Raw genomic sequence first — 23,412 nt, forward strand, 5'->3', positions numbered from 1 at the left:
CCTTGGGGCTCTTGGGCTCTGGAGAAATTTAATTAAGACACCCAAACGAAAATAAGTAATTTGCACCCAAAATTCAAGTGTTATACAAATAAAATAATTCTCACATATTATTGAATAAAAATAATATATATTAATATATTATATAGTGACCAAACTTTTAAGTTGTAGAGAGGTCCTCTTTTTTCCTCTTTTTTTAAATAATAAAAAATAAAAAATAAAAAAAATAGTATTGCCTCACGGCTATACTCTGTTTTTAAATATTTTTTTTGTTTAAAATAGTATAGCCGCCAGGCTGTATTCAGTTTTTTTTGAATTTTTTTAAATATAAAAAATTATGCTACTTAAAGGGTATAGCCGCTTGGCTATATGGTTAAAATATTATAGGCTCTTGGGCTATGGAGAAATTTAATTAAGACACCCAAATGAAAATAAGTAATTTACTAGGATCCTTTTGTTTTATAAATATTTTTCCACGATTTTCATTTATCGATAAGAGTAGTTTAAGACACCCAGAGTTATTATCTGTATAAATAATTTAGCACTTTCATGTTTAATAGTGTACATGTACCTACGTATTTTTCATGTTTAATACATGTATTTTTAACAAAAGTTTCAATAAGACACACAAAATTCAAGTGTTATACAAATAAAAAAAATTCTCACATATTATTGAATAAAAATAATATATTATATAGTGACCGAACTTTGAAGTTGTAAAGTGGTCCTCTTCTTTTTATAAAAAAAAAAAAAAAATAGTATAGCCGTGAGACTCACTGTTTTCTAATTTAAGGAATAAATGGTATAGCCGCCCGGCTATACTTATTTTGACACGTGGACACTTAATCGCTAGGGGTCCTCTCTTTTTACATGTATAAATAGCATAGTCACGCGGCTATGCTCGTTTTTTCCCTTTTTTTTTTTTTCCCTTTTTTATAAAAAAAAATAGTATTGCCAGTCGGCTATACTCGCCTTTTTTCTATTTTTTCCAAAAAATAATATAGACGGGTGTCTATACAAATTTTGACACATGGCGCCTAATCGCAAGAGGGTCCTCTTTTTTTACGTGTGGTTTTTTCTGATTTTTTGTTTAAAATATTATAGGCACGTGGCTTGGTTGTACTCAGTTTTTTCTTATTTTTTTTAAATATAAAAAAACCTCTTCCGACGAAATTTCATCAACAGAGGTCTATGCCGACAAATGTTTGCCAGATTAAATATCTCCTGACTAAGTGACCTTTGCCGACAAAATTTCGTTGGGATAGATATGTGTCGACGAACTTTCTTCAGAAGATATTTATTTTTCACAAATACATATAAACTTTGTATGTTTAAGGTTAATTAATTTTTAAAATTTTATTTTTAGTAATTAAGTAATATCTTTGCCTTATTTTAATAAGTTAAATTAGTAATTATATTTTAATTATTATTTATTTAGTGAATAATTAGTATTAAATATTTTAATTAACTTTATGAATTATATTACTTAATAAATAGTAATTCAATTTTTCTATTTTTTTTCCTCTAAAATTCAGATTCAAAAGTTATGTTTTTTTAATTAATATTTAAATAATTTTTAAAATTTTAAACTTTAATGGAATGGAGAACATTTGACTAATGATACTAAACACATGACCGAATTGGTGAAATTGAAAGCACGGGACTAAATTGGCCATGGTAAAACACAGGAACATTTTTGTATTTAAGCCAAAAAGAAATAAACATAAAATTGGCTCCGCCACTGCGGCACATGATTTCAGCTTGAAGTCTCAGGCTTTACACCTCACAGTGGAGAATAGCAATGGAGGTTGAGTCTGAGAGGACGAAACCTGTTGCTGTGTTCATGGCCTTCGGTACCAAAGGCGATGTCTACCCAATTGCTGTAAGTCATCCTTTTCTTCCATTCATCTCTCTACCTGTTTCCGTTTGGGTCCGGGAAAATGCAAGAAATTTAATGTTGCAAAATGATTTGACAGTTTTTTGGTGGAGTTTTTGATTCTCCGTTTTGTTTTATTGTGTTTCACTTTGCAGGGCATTGCTGTGGCTTTTGCTTGTGACCAGAGACAATACGACGTCGTTCTAATCACGCATTCAGCTCATGAGGTTTGCTTTAACTTGCTTTCCAGGCTTTGAGTGGTCTGCTGATTAATGTTAGATTTTAAGAACTCCAAATAGGGTAAATGAAATGAAATCTATTTAGAGAATCTAAATCTAACACCATTAAAAATGGTACACTAAAGATACCCCTTGTTCTTTAATGGTTACCAGATAGGGTAAATTACTGAGCAAGCAGAGTTATGCCACTAGCAAACTCATTCAAACATGATATCTAGTGTTAATAGAGATACCGCATTTCTCAGTAAAGCCCACAATTTTGCATTGTCCACTGTTCGGAACTCCAGTGGGGTTGCATAAAAAAACAATCATGTTTAATATTATGCTATGTCAAATTGACTCTATTTTATTTTTTTTCAACGCATCCTTAACCTTGTTAAATAAACCCTTTAGTATTCTTGTGTTAGGGGATTGTATTTTTCTCTATGGCTCAAATGCAGGTTGATGTTTGAGTTACAGAATTTACATTTTTGTCTCATACTATTGAAGGCCTTAACACTTCTTAGACGTTGCATTTTGTTTTTGTTTTTTAGGTTTACTGGGATAGTCAACAATCACATTTACTAAATAAATTTGTCCCAGTTAAGGCTGATTTTAGTCCACAAAACTGGAATGTTGGTTTCTATGATAGAGTTTCCAAGTACACACATTACGAAAGACAATGACGTGCTTGTGTCCACATACACACACGCACACACACGAACACAAACACAAACACAAACGCAAACACAAACACACACACCCACACATCCACACTCACTCACCCAACAAAGAAACAAGCAGCTGAAAAAAGTAATAAGTAGTTGAAAATATTTCTATGTTTAGGACTAAAACACTTAAGTGAGTGTTGTGTGATTGTGGATCTCTCTCAGGGTTCAGGGTTGAGTACTTGTTTTAGTTACTTATATATGTATGGGTATGGTATGTCTTTATGCATGTATCATATAGGTTGTTTCACCTACATTATGCAGATGCGAAACTCCCTCCTCATCACTATTGATATGTTGATTTCACAGTACGGTCAACACAAATCAATGACTCACAATGACCCTAAATTATTACTCATCCTAAATTGACATGGTGCAAGTCAACTTCTTATTGGCATTTTAGCTATCCACAGAATAACCAAAAGAAAAGAAACAGTTGTATGAGCATTTCCTTCTACTTTTTTTTTTGTTCTTGTTTCAGCTCCAATTCCCTATCAAACTATGAAGAATTGATGTTAATATATTTATAAAACTTATCATACTTTTGGAAAGGTTCATCATTGCTTCCTTTTTGTTTGATGTGTATTTAGCAATTTTGTTGAGTATTTTAAATTTGTTGGTTGTCACTTGTCGTGCAGAACTTAAGGTGTCACTTGGCTGAAAAACATGTTTCATATCTTCCAATTTCATCATCACCTGTTCTCTCTATCCATCAGAAACATGATCCTACCGGTTCAAATTACTGAATTCTCTCTCATTTTCTCTTAATATAGCAGAGCTTATTTGCTCTGGCTTGTTTAAAGAACAATCTAACAACTATGTAACGTTTTCTTTGGATCTTTTATCATACCAGGCTCTGTGGAGTTGCCATGTTCACTGCAGAAAAGGATGTTTTCTAGCGAACACAGACAAGAATGTTATTTGGTAGTTGAATCCATATTTGGATCTGGCCCAAGCATGGAGGGTGATTTTATTGTGATAAATTTCTTTGCTTTGGTACTTCCCAGTTAAGCTTTTTCTTTGTTTTGTTTGGTTTTTTGTTTTTATGGAAAAACTTAAGTCAAAGTATCTCTTATATAGATTAATACATTTTTGGCATAAAAGAATCAAATATAAAGCAAATTTTTTTTTGAAAGTAAAGGGTGTTAAATATAAAAACTAGAAGTCCTGTATGGTTATGTGGCTTTCCATTCAAATTCTTCTCTGTCATGTATAGTACACATACATGGGATTTAATGCCTGCTTAAACATCTTAAATGTCTACACATCAACTTAGGATTATGCATGGAGAGGCCTGATATATAAGATGCCAGGCATAGAATACATGTGTGGGACTTTTATATTCTAAATACGTCCCCCCATTAGTTGGCAGATTGAGCGAAACACATAGATCAATTGTAGTAGGGGACATCGAGCACATGTGGAAAATTGGGCTTAACACATGGATGAAGAGGCTGATGATTTGAAACATTGAGATGAAAAGCTTAGAATATTCAATGTTAGATTTTTGTATTGTCAACAACTTATATACCTTGATTAGTATTATACTCAATTAGAATTTTAGACAGTGGGTATAATGATGTACTACCTAAATTGGTTTCACTGCGTGATGATCCAGGAAGGCTGGAGTTTTGCGGAACTTTTTCGTGTCCGTTGCATGGTTGCTGCACCTTATGTCGTTCCATACAGGTAGTACATCTTCTATTTATGTTAGGGGCCATGTGGAAATGTTACTGGATAACGAGTTCCACTTATCATATGCAAAGGAAAATCTGTATTTGAACATAATTGTATGAAGATACCCGAAAGCGGTATTTGACTTTACCTATATATAATATTATATAAAGTGAGAAAGAGGTTATTCTATATCCTTATATTGTCAATATTGGGGATAGCATTCTTTTGTTGAGGTATATACAGGGAATGAAAAAAGTGAATAACTTTGTAAGAACTTTCAAGTAGGTACTTATTTATAATGTTTTGGAGTTTTGGTTTGATCATGTGAAGTTAATTTTTGTTTAATTTCTTCCAGTGCACCTTCATCATTTGAGCGCCACTTTAAAAAGGAACTTCCACTTTTGTATAAATACCTTAAGGAAGCTGACATCAGCAAGGTACTTTAGTTTTTTTAGATTTACTATTTGGAAATAATGCTCGTATTTGTGGTTTTGATCTTTCTGGTATGTGTCTCATAAATTGATGGTGTACGCATCACTTACAAGTGAATTTAATTTTAGTCCTTTCTCTTCTTTATATTAATATGAGTTTGTGATCTGCAGAAATAACATTCTTCTTTTCATCTTTGTATGCACATAGGTTTGTTGGAAAGATGTGATTCACTGGATGTGGCCACTTTTCACTGAGTATTGGGGATCCTGGAGGTGTGACAATTTGAATATGAGTCCTTGCCCTTTTACAGTTAATATCTTTGACACAAAATCTCTTAATGCATTCAGTATATTGTAACAGTTAGTCTTTACAGACCAAAATTGACAGATTCGGTTTATTTCGGCAATGAGTTCTTGACTCATTAAATATACTTTCATATCACCTGAGCTGACAATTTTCATAAGCACATAGCTTCTCTGGTTATCTTGGAACTTATGCATTTGCTTCTTTGTTAAATGCAGGATCCAGTGACAGGTCTACCCACTTGGCACGATAGGCCTCCATCTCCCCTTCTTTTGTGAGTTCTGAGTTTCCAACTTACGCATGTGAGAGTGTTTTCATGTAAAATTCGCCAATTCCATTTCGGTCTAGTAGCAACTAGTCTCCACTTTGTTGGAGGAGGTCATGAGTTCAAATCTCATGGACGAGATAAGCCTTGCGATGGCTACAAGTGAAGATATGAGAGGCACCACCAATAGAATGCTAGAAATCACAACTGAAAGTCAAAACTGTTTCATAATGACTAGTTGCATCAAGCTATTCAACTAAACAAATGAACTTTTATTTTTCATACAATATCTCCATGAATGCAGAATTGTTATTCTTTATACTTATTTAATTTCTTTAATTTTCAAGTATTCTGAAATTTTTCCTGTTATGTGACAGGTATGGATTTAGCAAAGAAGTTGTTGAGTGCCCTGGTAGGCATGTTTGTACAATTTTCAATATTGTACAACTTTCTTTCATGTTTGTGTTTGCTATCCCCCACAAAACAAAAGACTAAAAGAAAAACAAATTATACACACACCAAAAATAAAGTACATCTGTTTTGGGGTGGGGATGCAGGTTGTTTAATACTACTAAATTCATAGGTTGATATAAGATAATTGCAAAGGTGATGGTTTTGCATATGATGCCACTAGGTAGATAATCGTTCTCTGACTAACAATTTTCTCAAATCTTGTTTTATTTACTGCTCTTGCCTTAGTTTTCATTGTTGGAGCCTAGCGTTCTCAAGGAAAAGCCTATGGAATGACACAATAATTGGTATAATTTGATAAACAGTGAAAGTGATTCTTAAAAAGTTTCTATTACACCAGAATAGCTTAGATGACATAGTTATTATAACCAGCAATGATTAGTGGTCCACTCCAAGAATCTTTTCTAGTAACAGTCCATGAGTAGTAGTAGTTCCCATGAGTTCTGTGGGAGTATTAGTATACTGCATAAGTGCCAGGTCAGCATGGTGATTTTTACTATAATTGATGCATCTGACTTCATTCAAAAAGTGATTTTCCATAATTGCTATAGCATATCCTGTCTCTTTTATTAAACAAGGTTGATCTGTTCAGTCACATTTTGTTCCTGCTATGTCGATCATCTCAGTGGTTTTAGGATTCTAACAGGTTATTGGCCATCAAAAGTTCGGGTTTGTGGCTTTTGGTTTCTCCCCAATGAATGGCAGTTTTCATGTAAGCAGTGCTGTGAAATTTCAAGGATTGTTTCTTCAGGGCATCTTTACACAAAAGATGAACTGTGTTCAGCCCATGTTCACTTAGATTATTTTCTGAAGACTCCGATGCCTATGCCACCTGTTTTCATTGGCCTAAGCTCTATTGGTAGGCAAGTTCTCTCTCGAATTAATTCATTAGCAACTGCTTTAATGCATTCTTAGAAATTACAGTACAAGAGTATCAGGTTATACTCTGTGATTTAGTTGAGTTATTATATGCTCTGGTCTTGCAGCTGAGTGTGTAAATGTGTAAATAGCTTTCGTCTAGTTGGACAGTTTATTCCTTACATGTTAATGGACAACAATTGTAATGTTGTACCGAAATACTGATATTGAGTGTCCCATTGTATGTGCAGCATGGGATTTTTAAAAAACCCTCAAGCTTTTCTTCGACTTCTCCAAACGGTCATGGAGATAACAGGTTACCGCTTTATCCTCTTTACAGCAGGCTACATGCCTTTAGATACAGCAATCCGAGCGATTGCTGCTGAATCATCATCATATGTGATGCACAAACAGTTTAATGACGAGTGCCTTTCTCTCTTCAATGATCGACTCTTCTGCTTTTCTGGGTGAGCATTCCAAGCTAATTTCTGCATAATGTGTTGTGATAGACAAATGACATTTCTATCTTAACATTTTTTGCATGCAATACATGGCTCTTATATTGAATAATTATATAGTTATTTCTCATTTTATATATATATATCATATGCTATTGTCTACATGGATTGCACCCTCTTGGTGCCTTTTTGTGACTTCTTACTACCTTATTTCTTCAAAAGTTAGTTTGCATGGCATTTTTTGGTTTTTATGTATTAGACTCTTGTGCATGAACCTTAAATGATGAGTGCAGGAACCTCTTGAAAGTTGTGCGTCACTGGTTCTTATTTGGAGCTTTCTAAGATTTTGGATTTTTATTTGTTGAAAGAATAAGAGGATCATATGTTTCTATTCATCATTTGAACAAAAACCAAACCCTTATAAATCCTCCATACCAAAAATTTAATCAAATAATTCGGCAAACCATATAAGTCACCTCAATCAAATAAACTAATTTGCTCAATCCCCTAAATTGGCTAAACCAAATTAGCTAGATTAGATCCATCTTTCCTAAACCACAATGCTGTTTATATCCTACATCAGAAACAATATTGACATCATCAGAAGCCTGTAAGGACAATGGAACTTGCAATGTTTAGTTATTCAACCAACTGTAGCTAACATTATATGCTCTATGTCTTTCTTTAGTGGATATATTATCTACATGTCTCGAACTGTGAATTATGCTGTGCGCCTTCCCACTTTTATCCTAGCACCTGGCAACCTTTTTCCAGAAGCTGAAAATATTTTCCCAATATCGTACATAAGATTTGATTACTTTAAAATTACAACTGCAGTTCTACAACATAGAATAGCTATCATGCTTTTCACCCGTTTAATTTCAAACGATTTCTAGATCAGTTAGGTCCAATCGGTTGGTCTTTGGCTACTCTTTTCCTCTCCGAATAACATTTTCTTACCTTGTTGAATAGTACCATACCATACAAGTGGCTGTTTACTCGATGTGCGGCTGCAATTCATCATGGGGGAAGGTGAGAGTAGTCCAACTTTATACGTTGGCTTAAGTACCGTTTTGGTCCTTTAACGTGTATGGAATTTCAATTTTGTCTATGTTGCTCTAATCGAATATATTAATTTTTTCTTCCTTCAAGTTACTTCAATGTAATATCAGTCATGGATGATGTAATTCTGTAAACCAAGGCAAATGGAAGTTAATGGGATGTCAAGATTTTGGGCTGATGTGGCTAGACATATTGTTAACATTTTAGACTTTTCGATATAAGAAACATAGATTTTATGTTTCAGAACTTTAGAATGTAGTTTATGTTCCGAGGGGGGACCACTTGGACTCCAGCCGTCCATCAACAGCTCCAGCATCTACAGCATCACCATTACACCATACAGAGTTGTCCGCTTGAAACCTCAGCTCCACTATAGCCCCAGCATACCTGAATCATGCTCAGCTACCCAAATTATTTCCATACTGATTCCTTTTCACCTTGGCATTTCTCATATTATTGAAAAACTTTCAGTTACATAGTACCCAACTCCAATATTTGAATCTCTTCGTGAGACCCATATTTGGATTTTCCTTGGCATTGTGGGTATTTGGGGTTTTCAGAGTCTAGTGGTTTCTGGTTTTTTAGTTCAAAAGAGAAGAGAGGGGATGGGGAGAACATAAAAGAAACAATTCTGGCAGCAGCAATGACAGAAAAAAGAGGATTTCTGATTATAGTGCAAGAGGAGAGAGTGAGGGAACACAGTGAAAAGGTTCCTGTCTGTCAACATTGTCTACCATGTCCCCAAACCCATCCGTGAGTTATTTATTGTTGTTGTATATTAGCAGCATATTTGGCCATCTTAGCATGAGAAACTTGACACCAAAAGCTTCCGTCTGCCCTCAGTCTCTGCATCCATGGTTGGGACTACATTGAAATAGTAGAAAATTAATGTATGTGATTGGATCAATTAAGATAACATGAATGAAATTGAAATTCCTTACAACTTGAAAGACTCGGGAATTTCAGCCTTTTTTTTCTGACATAACATTTTAGGAAATACGTAACGAGCAAAGTATTTACTATTCGTTTTCTGTAAATGTGGAAGTAGTGGCACTACTGCTGCAGCACTACTTGCAGGAATCCCACAGGTTAGTTCTGGTAGTACCATATTTTTGCTTCTTTATATATATTTGACCTTTAACATATATTGTATTTCTCTTGATCAAGTATATCAGTTGTAACAATGAAGGGCTCTCTCTCTCTCTCTCTCTCTCTCCCTTGTAACATACATGATGCAGAAAAGTAATTTATCTCAGATGGCAGGTAGTATGTCCATTTCTGCTAGATCAGTTTTATTGGGCTGAAAGAATGTTCTGGCTTGGAGTAGCACCAGAACCATTGAAAAGAAGCCACTTACTTCCAGAAGAAAGTGATGAAAAAATAATCCAAGGAGCAGCGAATTTGCTATCCAGGGTCATACATGATGCATTATCTCCCGAAATTAGAGAACACGCTGTAGAAATTTCTAAGAGAATATCTCTTGAGGTAATACCCACTCTTGAATTATGAACGTAATAATTGTTGGTAGTTTCACAGCACTATAATTTCAAATGGATTTGGTGGAAAGGGGGAGGAAGAGGAAGGGGGAGGGGACTTTTAGTTTTGTTAGTGTGCAACATGTTTGTTTAAGTTTTTCAATGTTCGATGTGGTATGTGTAACATGTGATGCCATTCGATGTGTATACAAATTTTAATGGTATAGGTTACCCTTTTCCTTCGAGAAGGCACTGAACTATTATGAGGGGATTCAGCTTTCTCTGCTAGAGATTAATTGATGGTGGCCTGTCAAAAATCAATCTACACTGCATGGGAACGTATAACATGTACCTTCTTTGCATATCTATTAGGTTGGATCTTCCTAGTTTCATTAGTGTTGATAATTTGGAGATTTGGGGACCCTTTATTTTGTTTTAATCTAGTTCTACAATTAGAGTTGAAATTTCAAATTATAGTCCTAGTACCCCATTCTAATAAGAATGAAAAGTAGAAGGAACTATTGGCATCCCAAAACTATTTGTGTTTATTCTCTGAAAATTGAAAATATGAATAGAAGGTGCTACAAGTCTGATTTACAAAATGATGTTTTACTTTTCAGGATGGAGTCTCAAATGCTGTTAAATATATCAAGGAAGAGATTGGTTGTTCAAGCTGATTATTTGGAATCTGTTTCATTGACATTCGACATGGTTTTTGGCAATGCAGAGTCCAGATTCTGAAAATGGCTGTTTGTAGGGCGGCATGTGCACGATTGGGACAGTCCGCTTTAGAAAATTGTTCTTGTGTAAAAAGACTCTTCTAATCTAAATAAGATGGATTAGATGCAAAATATTACTAACAATGTCTGCAATAAGTTGCTTATGCAGAAAGAAAGCTTTTCCTATTTAGTAATCGAGCATGTGACAAGAAAAATCAATTGATTTAGAGAACCTTCTTTGTCAACTTAAAAGAGCCTGCGAGGTGAAATGGACATTTCAAACATACTTTTGACTCCTTATGCCAATATGTCGGTTCAGTAACTTTTCGGGGTGCCTTCATTTACATGTGCAAAGGATCAGCGCAGCAGCGCTTATGATAGGTCTTAATAATCTTGTATTTGTATAATATAGTTATCAATCATGTCTTTCTTCACCAAAAGAGCTTGTGTATCACAAGGATAGTACTGTTTCAGCCTTATCATGTGTGGTGGGATGTGGAAGGGCAGAACCATGAATTTTTTGATGGGAAGGCTAGCTTAATTTTTTTTTTTTTCAAAACTTACTGCTTCCATAATTTTTTTATAAATGTATATATTAAATGATATAAATAAAAAATTAAATATATTTAACATAAAACAAATAAATATTAAATGCAACTAAAAAATTCATATTATCAAAATGAATATATTGTCAACAATATAATTGAAAGTGTAATCTATTCAAGAACAAGAACAATAGAATTAACTTAACAGCTATTAAGTTAACATACTGTTTCGTTTTTGAAAGCAAACCTCTTCCCACTTGTGAGTTTCAATTACTTAAGAGTCTGCAATTGTGGGTTGAAGTATTTGTGAGGGTTTTTATTGGACTATTAGAGAAGCTTTCCCTATATTATTTGGGTCAGAAAAGGATATTTTATTAAACAACAGCCAAAGGCAGTAAAGAATACAAACAGACTTTAGAAAAATAATATTTCCCTAATCTGTTTATGGTGGGCCATATAGGTTTTTTCTTTTGTTCTTCAAACCCTTTCATTCAACAACCGCCGGCCTTCACATTTCCCTAATGTACTGTTGTATTTGTTGGTGGGCTATACAGGTTTTTTCTTTTGTTCTTCAAAGCCTTTCATTAAACAACTGCGTGACTTCATTTCCCTAATTAATGTGTTGTATTTGCTAGTGGGCCATATATATAGGTTTTTTCTTTCTTTAAAATGCTACCACCATAACCGTGTGTGTGGTTCCGCCATTGGAGACGTGATTCGTTGGAGATAGGAAAACAATGCTCTCCCGTGATATGGAAGAATTTCTCCTTTGTTCATGATTTGTCAACTTCCATGTCTGTTAAACACTTAAGGGCTCGTTTGTTACACAAGACTGTCTTGACATGAACTATACTTAGGGACTGCTTGGCTTGATCTAAGTTGGATAACACTTATCCTGCATTTGGTGTATGCTTGGACTAGGACTAGATTTTTTTATTTTTTCAAAACTATCTATATATATGTATATATGTATAAATACATATATTATGTATGTGTATATATGTATTTTATAATATATATACATACGTATATAATATATATGACATATATGTGTATATACAGGTATATATGTATATTATATATTATAAATAATATAAATATAAATATAAATAAATAAATATATATATATATATATATATATATATATATATATATATATATATACAATTTTGTCATATTATTTTAGGGTTCAGGGCTAAAATACCACTTCAGTTAATTGGGCTAGAGTTATTTCTTCAATTATTTTATTTATACAAGCGATATTGGGGAATGAGAATTTAAATTCTTTCTGATACCTCCCATTCTAATGATTTCCGGCTATTAGCCCATTGCGCAAGAATAAAAAATCAATTTTATTTATGAGAAATAATGAACTGCTTGTATAAGAACACAACAACAAAAATAGGGATCCACCAACATTTTGTGGATCAAAGAATGTTGAATTTCATAGTATAAAATTGCTTGTATAAGAATTTACTTTCTCAAATGTATCCATTGTAATTACGAACTGAACCCAATTACAACCTTTTTCTCATTGCACTTAACAACCCTACTCGTCTGCTTTGAGATACATCAGTATATTCTCTGCATATTAAAAATTGGATACAAAACATTCTAATGAGACAACGAAGAGAAGAGTTTTGGAATAAATTGAAGTTATCAGTGGTCATATGGCATTGATATATATATGAACTATTCTAAATGAGATTTCAAACAACTTGTTAGATGAGAAGAAGCATCTCATTCTTACATATACCATACCCACGTGCACCTGAAATTCCCAAGGTTAAGAGGGGAGAAAAGTGCAATATCTCTCTTGTATCTCACAAGCGTAGGAGATCCAACCTTTCATGAGGAAGCCGGTTTGATAAAGAAGCAAGCTGCATCCAATCATATATTAATACCGGCAATCACAGCCCACAATATACTCAATTTTAATAAAGAGAAATATAAAGTTAACTAGCAGCTGAAGGTTTGAGTCCTGCTGAAATGGCCCTCTGTTTTTTTAGGGTAATGTACTGTGGAAAGGAAAAACACAAAAGAAGAGCTTCTCTTGGAGGACAAAGGAAAAAAAAAAAACAAGATAAACAATACAGGAAAGAGTCATGGACTAACAACATTCAAGGGTGCTCAGCATCCCCAATTAACATCTCTAACTAATCAACTGATATGCTAGCTGTAGAATGTAATATTATAAACAAGGCAGAATGCCCAATTCGCACTAGCACTCGTCTTTTATTCTAGGTAAGTACTACTACTAAGAAGTCAGAATTGTAACTACTAATAAGAATACCTGCACGACCATTTGCAGAAGATGCATGCAAGTAATTGAGCTTGAAATCCACCCATTATTAGCACAGATATCTACCATGGCTTGGATGATTGGTAATTCTCACTGCGAGAAATGTGCCTGAATGCAGAATTCATGCATGGTAAGAGAATAAAACGATGAGAGAAATAAAAAGGAAAACGGCATGAAGTTTTTATTCGAAAAACATATAGTTGAAGACAAGTAAGCTGGATTAAACATCTGTAGAAAACTATGCTCATGTAGGATTTTGTACAGGCTCAATAAATCAAATACTAAGGACACAAAATAATAAAAACCAAAGGCTTTTAACTTGTGTCTTCACCACATTTAAGTACAAGAGGATCATTGTCACAGCAGTAATTCAAATGATAGGCGTTCTGAACTTTAATAGCCAAAAAAAGATAGGTGTAGAGTATTGAAAAAATAAAAGGAAAATGGTTTATTGATTAGATATAGGACTGCAAATCTTCATCCATTGACTTTATTGGATTTTCTGATATTCAAAACCCCAAACAACCTGATTCCTAGCATTTGAGGCAAATATTCATAAAGTAATATGATTTGTTCGGCGCGGGCGGATTGTGATGGACATCTACTCCCATCTTTCTTTTAGAATCTGAGCAACTGGGAGAAAAGCATGTAATTTGATTCACATATTTCTGTATAATCTGAGCAACTGTTGATTATAAAGGGAGAAAAACATGTAATCTGATTCACATATTTCTTTCTTTCCATTTTTTATTCTATATAGTCATTTGTGACCAAAACCATCATTTGCAATATATCTGTGATTGACATTGGAAAATCAACATATATATCTCTTTGTTTTCCAATCATAATATTCTGTTCCCTGCAACTACAAGAGAATCAACACTTACATAAATTTGTTCTAAAGAACAGCTGCTGCAATATACTCCTACTAGAAACCTTTGTAAATATAGGAACCAAATGAAAAAGATACCGCACAAATTTTGCCTTACCTTAATAATGACCAGATGATGACCTGGAAGGTTTATAGCATCAAAGTTGTTATCTTAATGGAGATTTCAATAGTTGAATGACATTTGATGTTTTTCTTAGAGAGAGTCCAATCCAATCCAATCAAACGCAGCAGCCGAAGTGAAAGAAAAATATTTCGAAGCTTGAGTTGAGAAAGAGAGAGGCTTGAGACCGAGTCTTTGAAGCTTGGATGCGCTTATAGAAGCAAAATGGCCGGACGGCTATACCTTTAAAATATTCGAATATATTCAAAGAGTGGCTATACCTTGAAAATAAAATATTCAACTAGTATAGCCGGTCGGCTATACTCTTTAAATGTACAATTTTTTTCATGTTATTTTAGGGCCCGTTTGGTATCCTATCCAAGTAGGAAATTCAAAAACTTTGATTATTTTAAAAAACAAAGAGTTCTCAAATCCGTTTTTCAAAATTTAAAAACTTGTTTTGTATGCAACTTGAAAACAGTATTTAAATTTTTAAAATTTGAAAACTTGTTTGGTTGAATTCTTGAAAACAAGTTTTTTTTAGCTAAGGTATTGATAAACATTTTTTATTATTATATACAATTGATAAACATTATTGAAATTATACTAAACATACTAATTTTAAAATCTATATTTTAATACCATACATATATATGATGATCGTTAAACTCAATTGATCTTCAAGTCTTAAATAATACATATTAAATAAAAATATTTTTGACTAAATAAATTCTAAGACTAATGATTCCGAATATAATCCATCCACATTGCTGGCTATCTAATCTCTAGCATCACTAATTTCATTAGCATTGTCCTCATGCAAATGGGTGTGTTCCCTGCTTGATTCGCTCCAGAGCTTTCTTCATCTACCACATCAAGATTATGCAAATTGTGTAAAATTCCATTAGGGCGCCAATAATGTCACTTCAGGCACCATCATATATGTATATAACCAAATTGCAAAATTGGAATGAGAATAAATCTTCACAAGTCTCTAACTAAAATAGCAGATAAAGAATTCCATGATATAGCTGAGCCTGAGATACAAAATTGCTACCGTACACAACACAATCAATGAATAAAGAATTCCATGGTAAGGTATGCAATGTCATATTTCCTTCTTAGACGCTGTCAAATCTAACAAGCCTTCATAGAACATAATCTACATAGAACCCAATTTAAGCAAGCTCATGACAACTCTATTCAAAGCTTGATTTTTCATAACAGTAGAACAACTTATAATAACCTTCAATATGGTTCACTAGCCATATGCTTGACAATACCAGGAAAATCCAAACTATGGCAACACAAATATGAAGAAACGATAAAACTGGCTGTATATAACTTAGAGAGAGAGAGAGAGAGAGAGAGAGATGTGGATGAAGAGAGAGATACCTCTGTAATGCTTAACCAGTCCAAAACAAAACTCACAAAAACCACAACAACCAAAGGGAACCCTACGGCTAAACATTGACATTTGATGCCTTTGTAATGTGTCTATGAAATTGATCAAAATGAAAACTTGAGCAGAAAACATCTTCTGTAACAATTCCTACTAGTTTGAACAGAGGTCTAAGAAAAAATTTGTGTACAAAATACATGATATTTACTGTCACATACTGAACAAGCTCTTATCAAAACTTTTCAAGTTAAGTGAAAAGATCAGTCACAGTAAAATGAGTTAATTTTGACTGTAGAGCCCATACTAATGGCAAGCTGATGTGCAAAAGACTACATATTCAAGAATTCTTTTTAAACAGAATATAGAAGTTGATTAACATATTAAGACTTCTTTTTTGGACCAATACAGGAAAAAAATTGCAGAGAAGCATCAAATGAACAATTCAACATAAGCAGGATCTCATAAATTACAAGTAACCCATATGAATAGCATCACTGAGCAAAAATCATTCAGACTTCTGAGTACTAGAGACTTCAAATGAGATAAAAAAACAAAAACAAAAACAACTGAAAAACTGAAACCAAAGAATTCTATAACTAGAATAGGAAACACAGTGGACCCATAATGTCAAAATCTAAAAGCATTTCATCACTTTCTATGAAAAAATAATCAATCAGGTTACACACAAGAATTCATATAAATAAAATCGAATTAGATGTAAATAAGCTATAAATCAAACATAACCCAAATGAAAAATAAACTCAAATCTTCACTAACAAGGACAAAAAGGGAACTAAAATTACCCGATTGTAGAGATCGGAGATGAGCCACTCCTGCTCACGACGAGCCAATGGTGCACGCCTGTTCGGGGGCATGTGACGTCGAGACTTCAACTGACCATGTGACGTCGAGATTTCAACTGAATCGCAGAGACGAGAGGAGGCGGCGAGGGCGGTGCTCAGATGCCCAGCCCTAAAAGTTACTGATGAGAGAGGGACGAAGAGAGAGATGGAGAGAGAGAGGGAGCAAGAGAGCTTCAAGCTTCGCCTGTCTTCATTAGGAAAAAAAAAAGGACGCTCGGACCTGCCCAGGCCGCCTAGGCGACGCCTAGATCCGCCCACACCGCCCAGATCCGCCCAGGCCGCCTAACTACGAGTTCGAGTCTCTATCCGTGGCTACCATGGCGTCCAATTTACGCATGTTTCTGATTTTGCATATTTTTTTTTTTGTTTACGTGGAAAACGATTATCAGAGAGTTTCTTCTAAGGATTTTAAGATTTTATAGCATCAGAGTTGTTATCTTAGTGGAGATTTCAATAGCTGAATGGCATTTGATGGTTTTCACAGAGAGAGTCCAATCCAATCCAATCAACGCAGCATCCGAAACGAAAGAAAAAAAAATCGAAGCTTGAGTTGAGAGAGAGAGTTTATGAAGCTTGGAAGCGCTAATATATTTAAAGTATCGCCGCGCGGCTATACCTTTAAAATATTCGAATATATTCAAACTGTATAGCCGCCCGGCTATACCTTTAAAATCATATATTTCAAGAGTATAGCCACTCAGCTATACATTAATAGTAATATATTTAAAGAGTATAGCCGGGCGGCTATACCTTTCCGCATATAAACAATTTTGTCATATTATTTTAAGGTTTAGGTCTAAAATGCCATTTTAGCCCATTGGGCTAGAGTTATTTCTTCAATTATTTTATGTATACAAGTGATATTGGGGAATGGGAATGTAAATTCTTTCCGATATCTCCAATTCTAATAATTTTCAGGTATTAGCCCCTTGAGTAAGAATAAAAAATGAATTTTATTTATAAGAAATAATCGGGTTAAACCCATAAATACAACAAAAATAAGGATGCACCAACATTTTTTTTTTTTATACTAGATGCATCAACATTTTGTGGGTCATAGAATGTTGAATTTTAGAGTATAAAATTGCTTGTTCCAAGCAGAAGCTTCCTAAATATGAAGTATGCAATCTCATTTCCAACCATTACAATTGTCCATCAAATTGAAACATGCAATCTCAGTTAGGCAGTAATATTCACCCAATATAGTGGAAAATCTGAGTCAGGATATATTTGTAATGGTCATCCAAATACCTGTTATAGAGATAACCCATTAAAAAAACCAAAAATAATACTGACTTCAGGCTATTAATACATTAGCTACAGAGCCTTTTGGCAATGACATTACCTCCAATGAACTATGCATCACCAATTGTATAAAACCAATGCCAATTAGCTTCACAAAATCCAAGAAAACGTCCACTTAAGGGCTTCTAAAACATGTATTTGCCTACATTGTTTCCTCAATTTATATTACGCCTAAACAGATGGAATGAATGTGGGCAATTTTGAACCTAGATAACAAATTACTACTGGTTTTCAACATTTAAAGTTTTACCTTTCATAATAAAAATGTGTTTCTATTTAGAATTGGAATTAAAGAAAATGTGTATCTCCATAAAATGGTAAAACTTTTAACACCCAGAATGTTGAAGGCATGTTCAAATCCTATAAAAGGTCTAGAACTCAGAATGGGCCAAGCTATAGAGGCACTAGTGCAATTGTTGCCACAATGTTATTGTAGTGCATAATGCTGCCTTGTTGTGAGATTAGTGATGCGACCAACTACACCGTTGGAGATGATGATGGTTGGAACTTTAAGGTCCATGACTTGCCTACTAGCAAGAAATTCCACACTCACGATACATTGGGTAAGTCTTAAATTGGCCAACTTTTATGTTGAATTATGTCTAACTTTGAAGTATAAAGTTGTTAAATTATGTCAATTTTTATTTTCCCTTTGTTTTCTGAAATATTTTTATATTCATGGGTTTTGATAGATCTTAACGAATGTTTTCCAAAAGAACACATTGCAGAAAAAGGAAAAAATAAAAAAAAATTGCAGGATGAAAGTTATGATTCCTCAAAATTTAGAAATGAAAATTTGAGGATTGAGAAAACTATGACAAGTTATTGCCATATTTTGGTAGGAGGGTGAAATTTTTGTTAACTCGTACGATTTTTAATTGGAGTCTAATATGTCAATTCATTTAGTAACACTCAGAATCCACTTTAGAGGAGGTCATGAATTCAAATCTCGTTGGCCTGTTCAATCAAATAATTAATTATTGGCTTGAATTTTCTTTTTTCTACTGGAAGATCTATGAAGATCTCTGATGATAAAAAAGCAAAGAGAAAGAGACCCCATGCCAACACATCTTAGCATTATTTTGGAGAGCATGATCTCCAAATTTTAAAAGGAATGTCTTTTTTTTGGTTTTTTGGTTAAACGATGGGCTAAAAGGGAAAAATATCCATCTTTGTATTAATCCTTCATGGGTATTTGGTCTCTATATCTAATTATTGAATACAATTATCGCCAATTTTCAAAAAAAGGAAAAAAAATCTTGTTTAGTACTTAAGAGCTAAAACACATTAATGGTCTTATAATGACATTTTATTTTGCAGTGTTCAAATACAATAATGGACACCACAATGTGGCGTTGGTAGATAAAAATGGTTACACAACATGCACAATAGGCGAAGGTGACCAAGTTTTCTCATTAGGAAATGATGAAATCAAACTTCAACATGGACAAAACTACATATGTGGCTTTCCTGGTCACCGTGCTGCTAAGATGAAGATGGCAGTAACTGCCACACAGGGTCGGTCCTGAGATTTTAAGGGCCATGTGCAAAACTTAAATTAAGAGCTAAAACACATTAATGGTCTTGTTATAATGACATTTTATTTTGCAGTGTTCAAATACAATAATGGACACCACAATGTGGCGTTGGTAGATAAAAATGATTACACAACATGCACAATAGGCGAAGGTGACCAAGTTTTCTCATCAGGAAATGATGAAATCAAACTTCAACATGGACAAAACTACATCTGTGGCTTTCCTGGTCACCGTGCTGCTAGGATGAAGATGGCAGTAACTACCACACATGGTCGGTTCTGAGATTTTGAGGGCCCTGTGCGAAACTTAAATTAAAGCCCACCAATAATCTAATATGAAAATACTAAATAAAAAATTTTCCAAGACTTAATGTCATAAAACAATTTATTTTTATAACTAAAATTCATCATCAATTAGCATGTAATAACAATCACAAATCAAATTCATAAATTTTTTAATGTTTTTGTTTGATAAAGTTAAATATTAGTATGTTCGGTTAAAATTTTTTTTTTAAAAAAAAGAGTTCAAGAGAGAGAAGAAAGCATGCAATTTTTTTTTTTTTTTTGGGTTTTGCTATAAGTGGAAGAAAGTACTTCGTTTTTTTAGGAGAAAGTGTGTGGGTGTGATATATACATTTTTGTGCCAAGGGATATGCTCTAGAAACCAACTCCACCAAATGAATATATACAGTTTTTATAATATTAATATATAATATAAAGTAAAAAAAATTCGGGGCCCTGTGCAGTGGCGCTACTTACACCATGCCAGGACCACTGTCACATAATCAAATTTACCTACCTTGGTGTTTACTTGTATTCATTTTTATATAATAAAGTGAAAATAAAATCAGCTTTTGATCTTTATTATTGCCAAACCTCTCTCTCTCTCTACCTACTTAGAACTTGGTTGGTTAATTATTCTGTAGAGACTTTTTTCCTTTAGAAGTCTCTTTCTACCAAGGATAATTTTTTAGGTTTCTGTAAACCTAATGGAAGAAAATTTCTTTAATTCATGCAATATCATATGCATTTTGCAAGACCATAACTTTAAACTAGAGATTAAATGAGCACTAGACCTCAATATTATTTTCCTAGAATTGTTCACTTAGGAATTCTTCTAGTGTGCCCTTATGCTAGAAAATGGTATTTTGGGCTTACAAAAATCTTTTCTTTTTTTGTTACAATTAAAAGGATTCGAACCTTTTTTTTTTTTTTTTTTTAACAAACACAATATTGCGGGAGGAAGATTCGAACACGACCTGAAAAGCAGGTACCATTAATATTCTTAATTTGGTGACAGCAGCGTTTTAAGGTAGTGACTTAAATAAGGCAATTGTCATTTTTCCATATACAAGGCGACCTAAATCATTTATCCGGGATGGTACTTTTTCTTTTCTTCCTCCTCTTCAAGAGAAGATAAAGCCGGCCCAGTTAAGCATAACACGTACCACTTTCTTTCTTTTTTCTCCTTTTCATTTGTACTTTAATTATGACATTATTTATATGGGCCACCAAAGAGACTTTTTTTCCCTATGAGTGAGTGTCAAACTATTATTTCTTTTGTTTGATTTTTTTTTTATAGAAATATCACGTGAACTTATATTTCAGTTTCAATTTGTCATCTTAAAGAAAAATTTAAGAGAAATATCACCTTAATTTTTCAAAATCCATGATTTGTCATCTGACTTTAACACCACCCAATTTTCCATCCATTTTATGGGTATTTAGTTTTTTTCATTTCTAAGGAAAAAAAAGAGAGAAAAAAGAGACATCTCTCTCCCTTTCTCCCCCACCCCAACCTCACCCGCCCCCCAAACACATCGCACAGGACCCCCCTTCTCTCTCTCTCTCTCTCTCTCTCTCTCCACAAATTTTCAATATGCAAATGGAAAAATACCAAAAAGAAAAAATAAGAAGAAAAAGGTGGACTCGGTTTGGATGGGCTAAGGGAATTTGTGTGTAGAGGGCAGGTGTTCCATGGTAGAGAGAAAAGGAGGAAGGGGAAGAGGGAAAGGGGAATGGAGGAAGGGGTTGTGAATAGAGAATTGAGAATGGATTTCTAGGTGGGTGGGGTTGGTCTGTGCACTTGGGATGGAGGAAGGTAAAAAAAAAATTAAATACAATTTTTTATATAATTATGTTTTCATTTTTAAAATATCTTGAAAATAGAAAGACTGAAATACTCTTGAAAATGGATGTCAAATTGGATGATGTTAAAATCAGATAACAAATTATGAATTTTGAAAAATTAAGGTGATATTTCTCTTAAATTTTTCTTTAAGATGACAAATTAAAACTGAGGTATAAGTTTATGTGATATTTCTATAAAAATCCTTTTTTTTTTTTTTTTTTTTTCTACCACAGTTAAAAAGAGAGATGGAGTATTCTCAAACACACACGCGGTGTCATGGGAATCGGACTATAGACCCTTAGTTTGCATGCCAACAGCTCTACCACTGACCTATTATTTCTTCATCACAAAGTAGTAGTGAAACTTACAATACATCCAGCTATATAGAAGTATACTGGATATATAGCGATTATATTATATTATATATATGAGATAAGCCTAGGCTGCAGTGATGGCAATTTTCATGCCAGATTGGCAGTGGCCTGGGAAATTGCAAATGAAGAAGTTCTGTCCTTTAGCAAGCTTGATCTGATCTTTTCCAGTCTGAAAGACTTTGGCAGCTCTTGGACTGCTACATGTCTGATACCCAGCTTTGTTCACAGCAACCACATTGTGAGCAGAAGACGCGTAGTTGAAAACTATAATCAAATATGCAAGAGGTCAGGGTACTAAGATTAATCAAGATTATGCTTAAGTACAAGCTAATTCAAAGGCTTAGTTCAAAAGTATATTTGACTTTAGACAATTAAGAAATCCAAGTCCTTCCAAACTCATGCGAGTTTTTACGAACTTTGTATCTTGTGAAACATTTTGGTCTTTTCCTTTCCTTTTTAAAAAGGGAGGAAGAAACGGAGTTTGGTTGCAGCATAAAAACCTCTTAACCACTTGAGTTTCGTTTTATTTTACATTTTTAACCGCTTGAGTTATAAATTATTTTTACACTTTTAACCATTCGAGTTATGAATCACTCTTATACTTTTAATCACTTGAGTTACCGATGATTAGCCAAACATGGGCTCACTAGGCCTCTGTCTTAGAAGTACTTTTCCTGGTGAACAGAATTCAGTCTCTAAATCAGTCCAAATTAAAAGGAAAAAGAACTTGAACAAAGGACCCAACTTCATGAATTTTCCTATAATAATTATCAATCAAATAATCATCCTTCTAAGTTGTATATAATTTACTAAGCAGAAGAAGAAAATAATATATATGCTTTGAGTTTGTATATACTAACCAAGCACGTCACCGGCTCTAAATGGCTTCCCCTTAGGCCACCCAGCAACGTTAAACGTCCAACCACCTGCATCCCCAACAGTGTAGCTTCTGGCTTCAGCCCATTCAGAATGCAGCAGCAGCAAACTCAGGCACATCATCAAAACCACACCAACCCCTGCACTGCCTCTTCTCTGACCCATGATCTCAAACGGCACCGTTTAGTAAACTTGAAGTCCAAAAACAACAACAACAACACAGAGAGAGAGAGAGAGAGAGAGAGAGAGAGGGGTTAAGTTGTGACTGATAAAGATGAGCGGTGTGGCCTTTTTAATGAGGGTGGTAGTGGGAGTCGTAGGACCCAGTTTTTGACATATAGATTCATTATAGACCCTTCAAATCAGTGACGGTTCTATGCATGGGGCAGGCTGGGCTACTCCCCCACCCAATTTTTTCCCAAAAAAAGCTGCATATGATATAACCAAACCCAAAATTTAAATAAATAAATAAAAGGAAGCCTACACACTTGCTCTGCACACCCAAGTTCCATGTCTTGTCCAACTTTCAAATCATGGATCCGCTAT

At 34.0% G+C, this 23,412-nt stretch overlaps 2 protein-coding genes across 7 annotated transcripts; one reads left to right on the forward strand and one right to left on the reverse strand.

The window, feature by feature from the left end:
• Positions 1–1,705: 1,705 nt before the first annotated feature.
• On the forward strand, positions 1,706–10,839 carry LOC110764861 (UDP-Glycosyltransferase superfamily protein). Of its 6 annotated transcripts, none has more exons than XM_021967900.2 (15): positions 1,708–1,879; positions 2,029–2,100; positions 3,458–3,551; positions 3,673–3,815; positions 4,438–4,508; positions 4,852–4,933; positions 5,136–5,237; positions 5,450–5,505; positions 5,874–5,908; positions 6,614–6,830; positions 7,077–7,292; positions 8,256–8,315; positions 9,391–9,433; positions 9,609–9,830; positions 10,441–10,839. In XM_021967900.2, the coding sequence occupies exons 1-15, from the start codon at positions 1,799–1,801 to the stop codon at positions 10,495–10,497; spliced, it is 1,551 nt and encodes a 516-aa protein (XP_021823592.2). In that variant the 5' UTR covers positions 1,708–1,798; the 3' UTR covers positions 10,498–10,839. The 6 variants fall into 6 exon arrangements, 4 of the variants coding, with proteins under 4 accessions (XP_088103033.1, XP_088103034.1, XP_021823592.2 ...); XM_021967901.2 differs by having other exon boundaries at positions 1,709–1,879; positions 9,394–9,433; XR_002527940.2 differs by lacking the exon at positions 10,441–10,839 and having other exon boundaries at positions 1,706–1,879; positions 9,339–9,433; positions 9,609–9,715.
• Positions 10,840–21,918: 11,079 nt separating this feature from the next.
• Positions 21,919–23,285, reverse strand: LOC110764869 (basic blue protein). Its single transcript, XM_021967910.2, has 2 exons — positions 22,851–23,285; positions 21,919–22,254 (listed from the first exon to the last, which is right to left on the reverse strand). The coding sequence occupies exons 1-2, from the start codon at positions 23,029–23,031 to the stop codon at positions 22,055–22,057; spliced, it is 381 nt and encodes a 126-aa protein (XP_021823602.2). The 5' UTR covers positions 23,032–23,285; the 3' UTR covers positions 21,919–22,054.
• Positions 23,286–23,412: the final 127 nt, after the last annotated feature.

Source organism: Prunus avium, chromosome 1 (assembly GCF_965620075.1).
Source record: "Prunus avium chromosome 1, drPruAviu1.hap1.1, whole genome shotgun sequence".
NCBI classification, from domain to species: Eukaryota; Viridiplantae; Streptophyta; class Magnoliopsida; order Rosales; family Rosaceae; genus Prunus; species Prunus avium.

Excerpts from the sequence above, each read along its gene's own strand:
- LOC110764861 (XM_021967900.2), top strand. The coding sequence starts at position 1,799 with ATGGAGGTTGAGTCTGAGAGGACGAAACCTGTTGCTGTGTTCATGGCC. Across the intron at positions 2,101-3,457 it reads TCACGCATTCAGCTCATGAG|AACTTAAGGTGTCACTTGGC; the intron begins GTTTGCTTTAAC and ends CTTGTCGTGCAG. Across the intron at positions 9,434-9,608 it reads TACTTGCAGGAATCCCACAG|GTAGTATGTCCATTTCTGCT; the intron begins GTTAGTTCTGGT and ends CTCAGATGGCAG.
- LOC110764869 (XM_021967910.2), bottom strand. The coding sequence starts at position 23,031 with ATGGGTCAGAGAAGAGGCAGTGCAGGGGTTGGTGTGGTTTTGATGATG. Across the intron at positions 22,255-22,850 it reads TAGAGCCGGTGACGTGCTTG|TTTTCAACTACGCGTCTTCT; the intron begins GTTAGTATATAC and ends ATTTGATTATAG.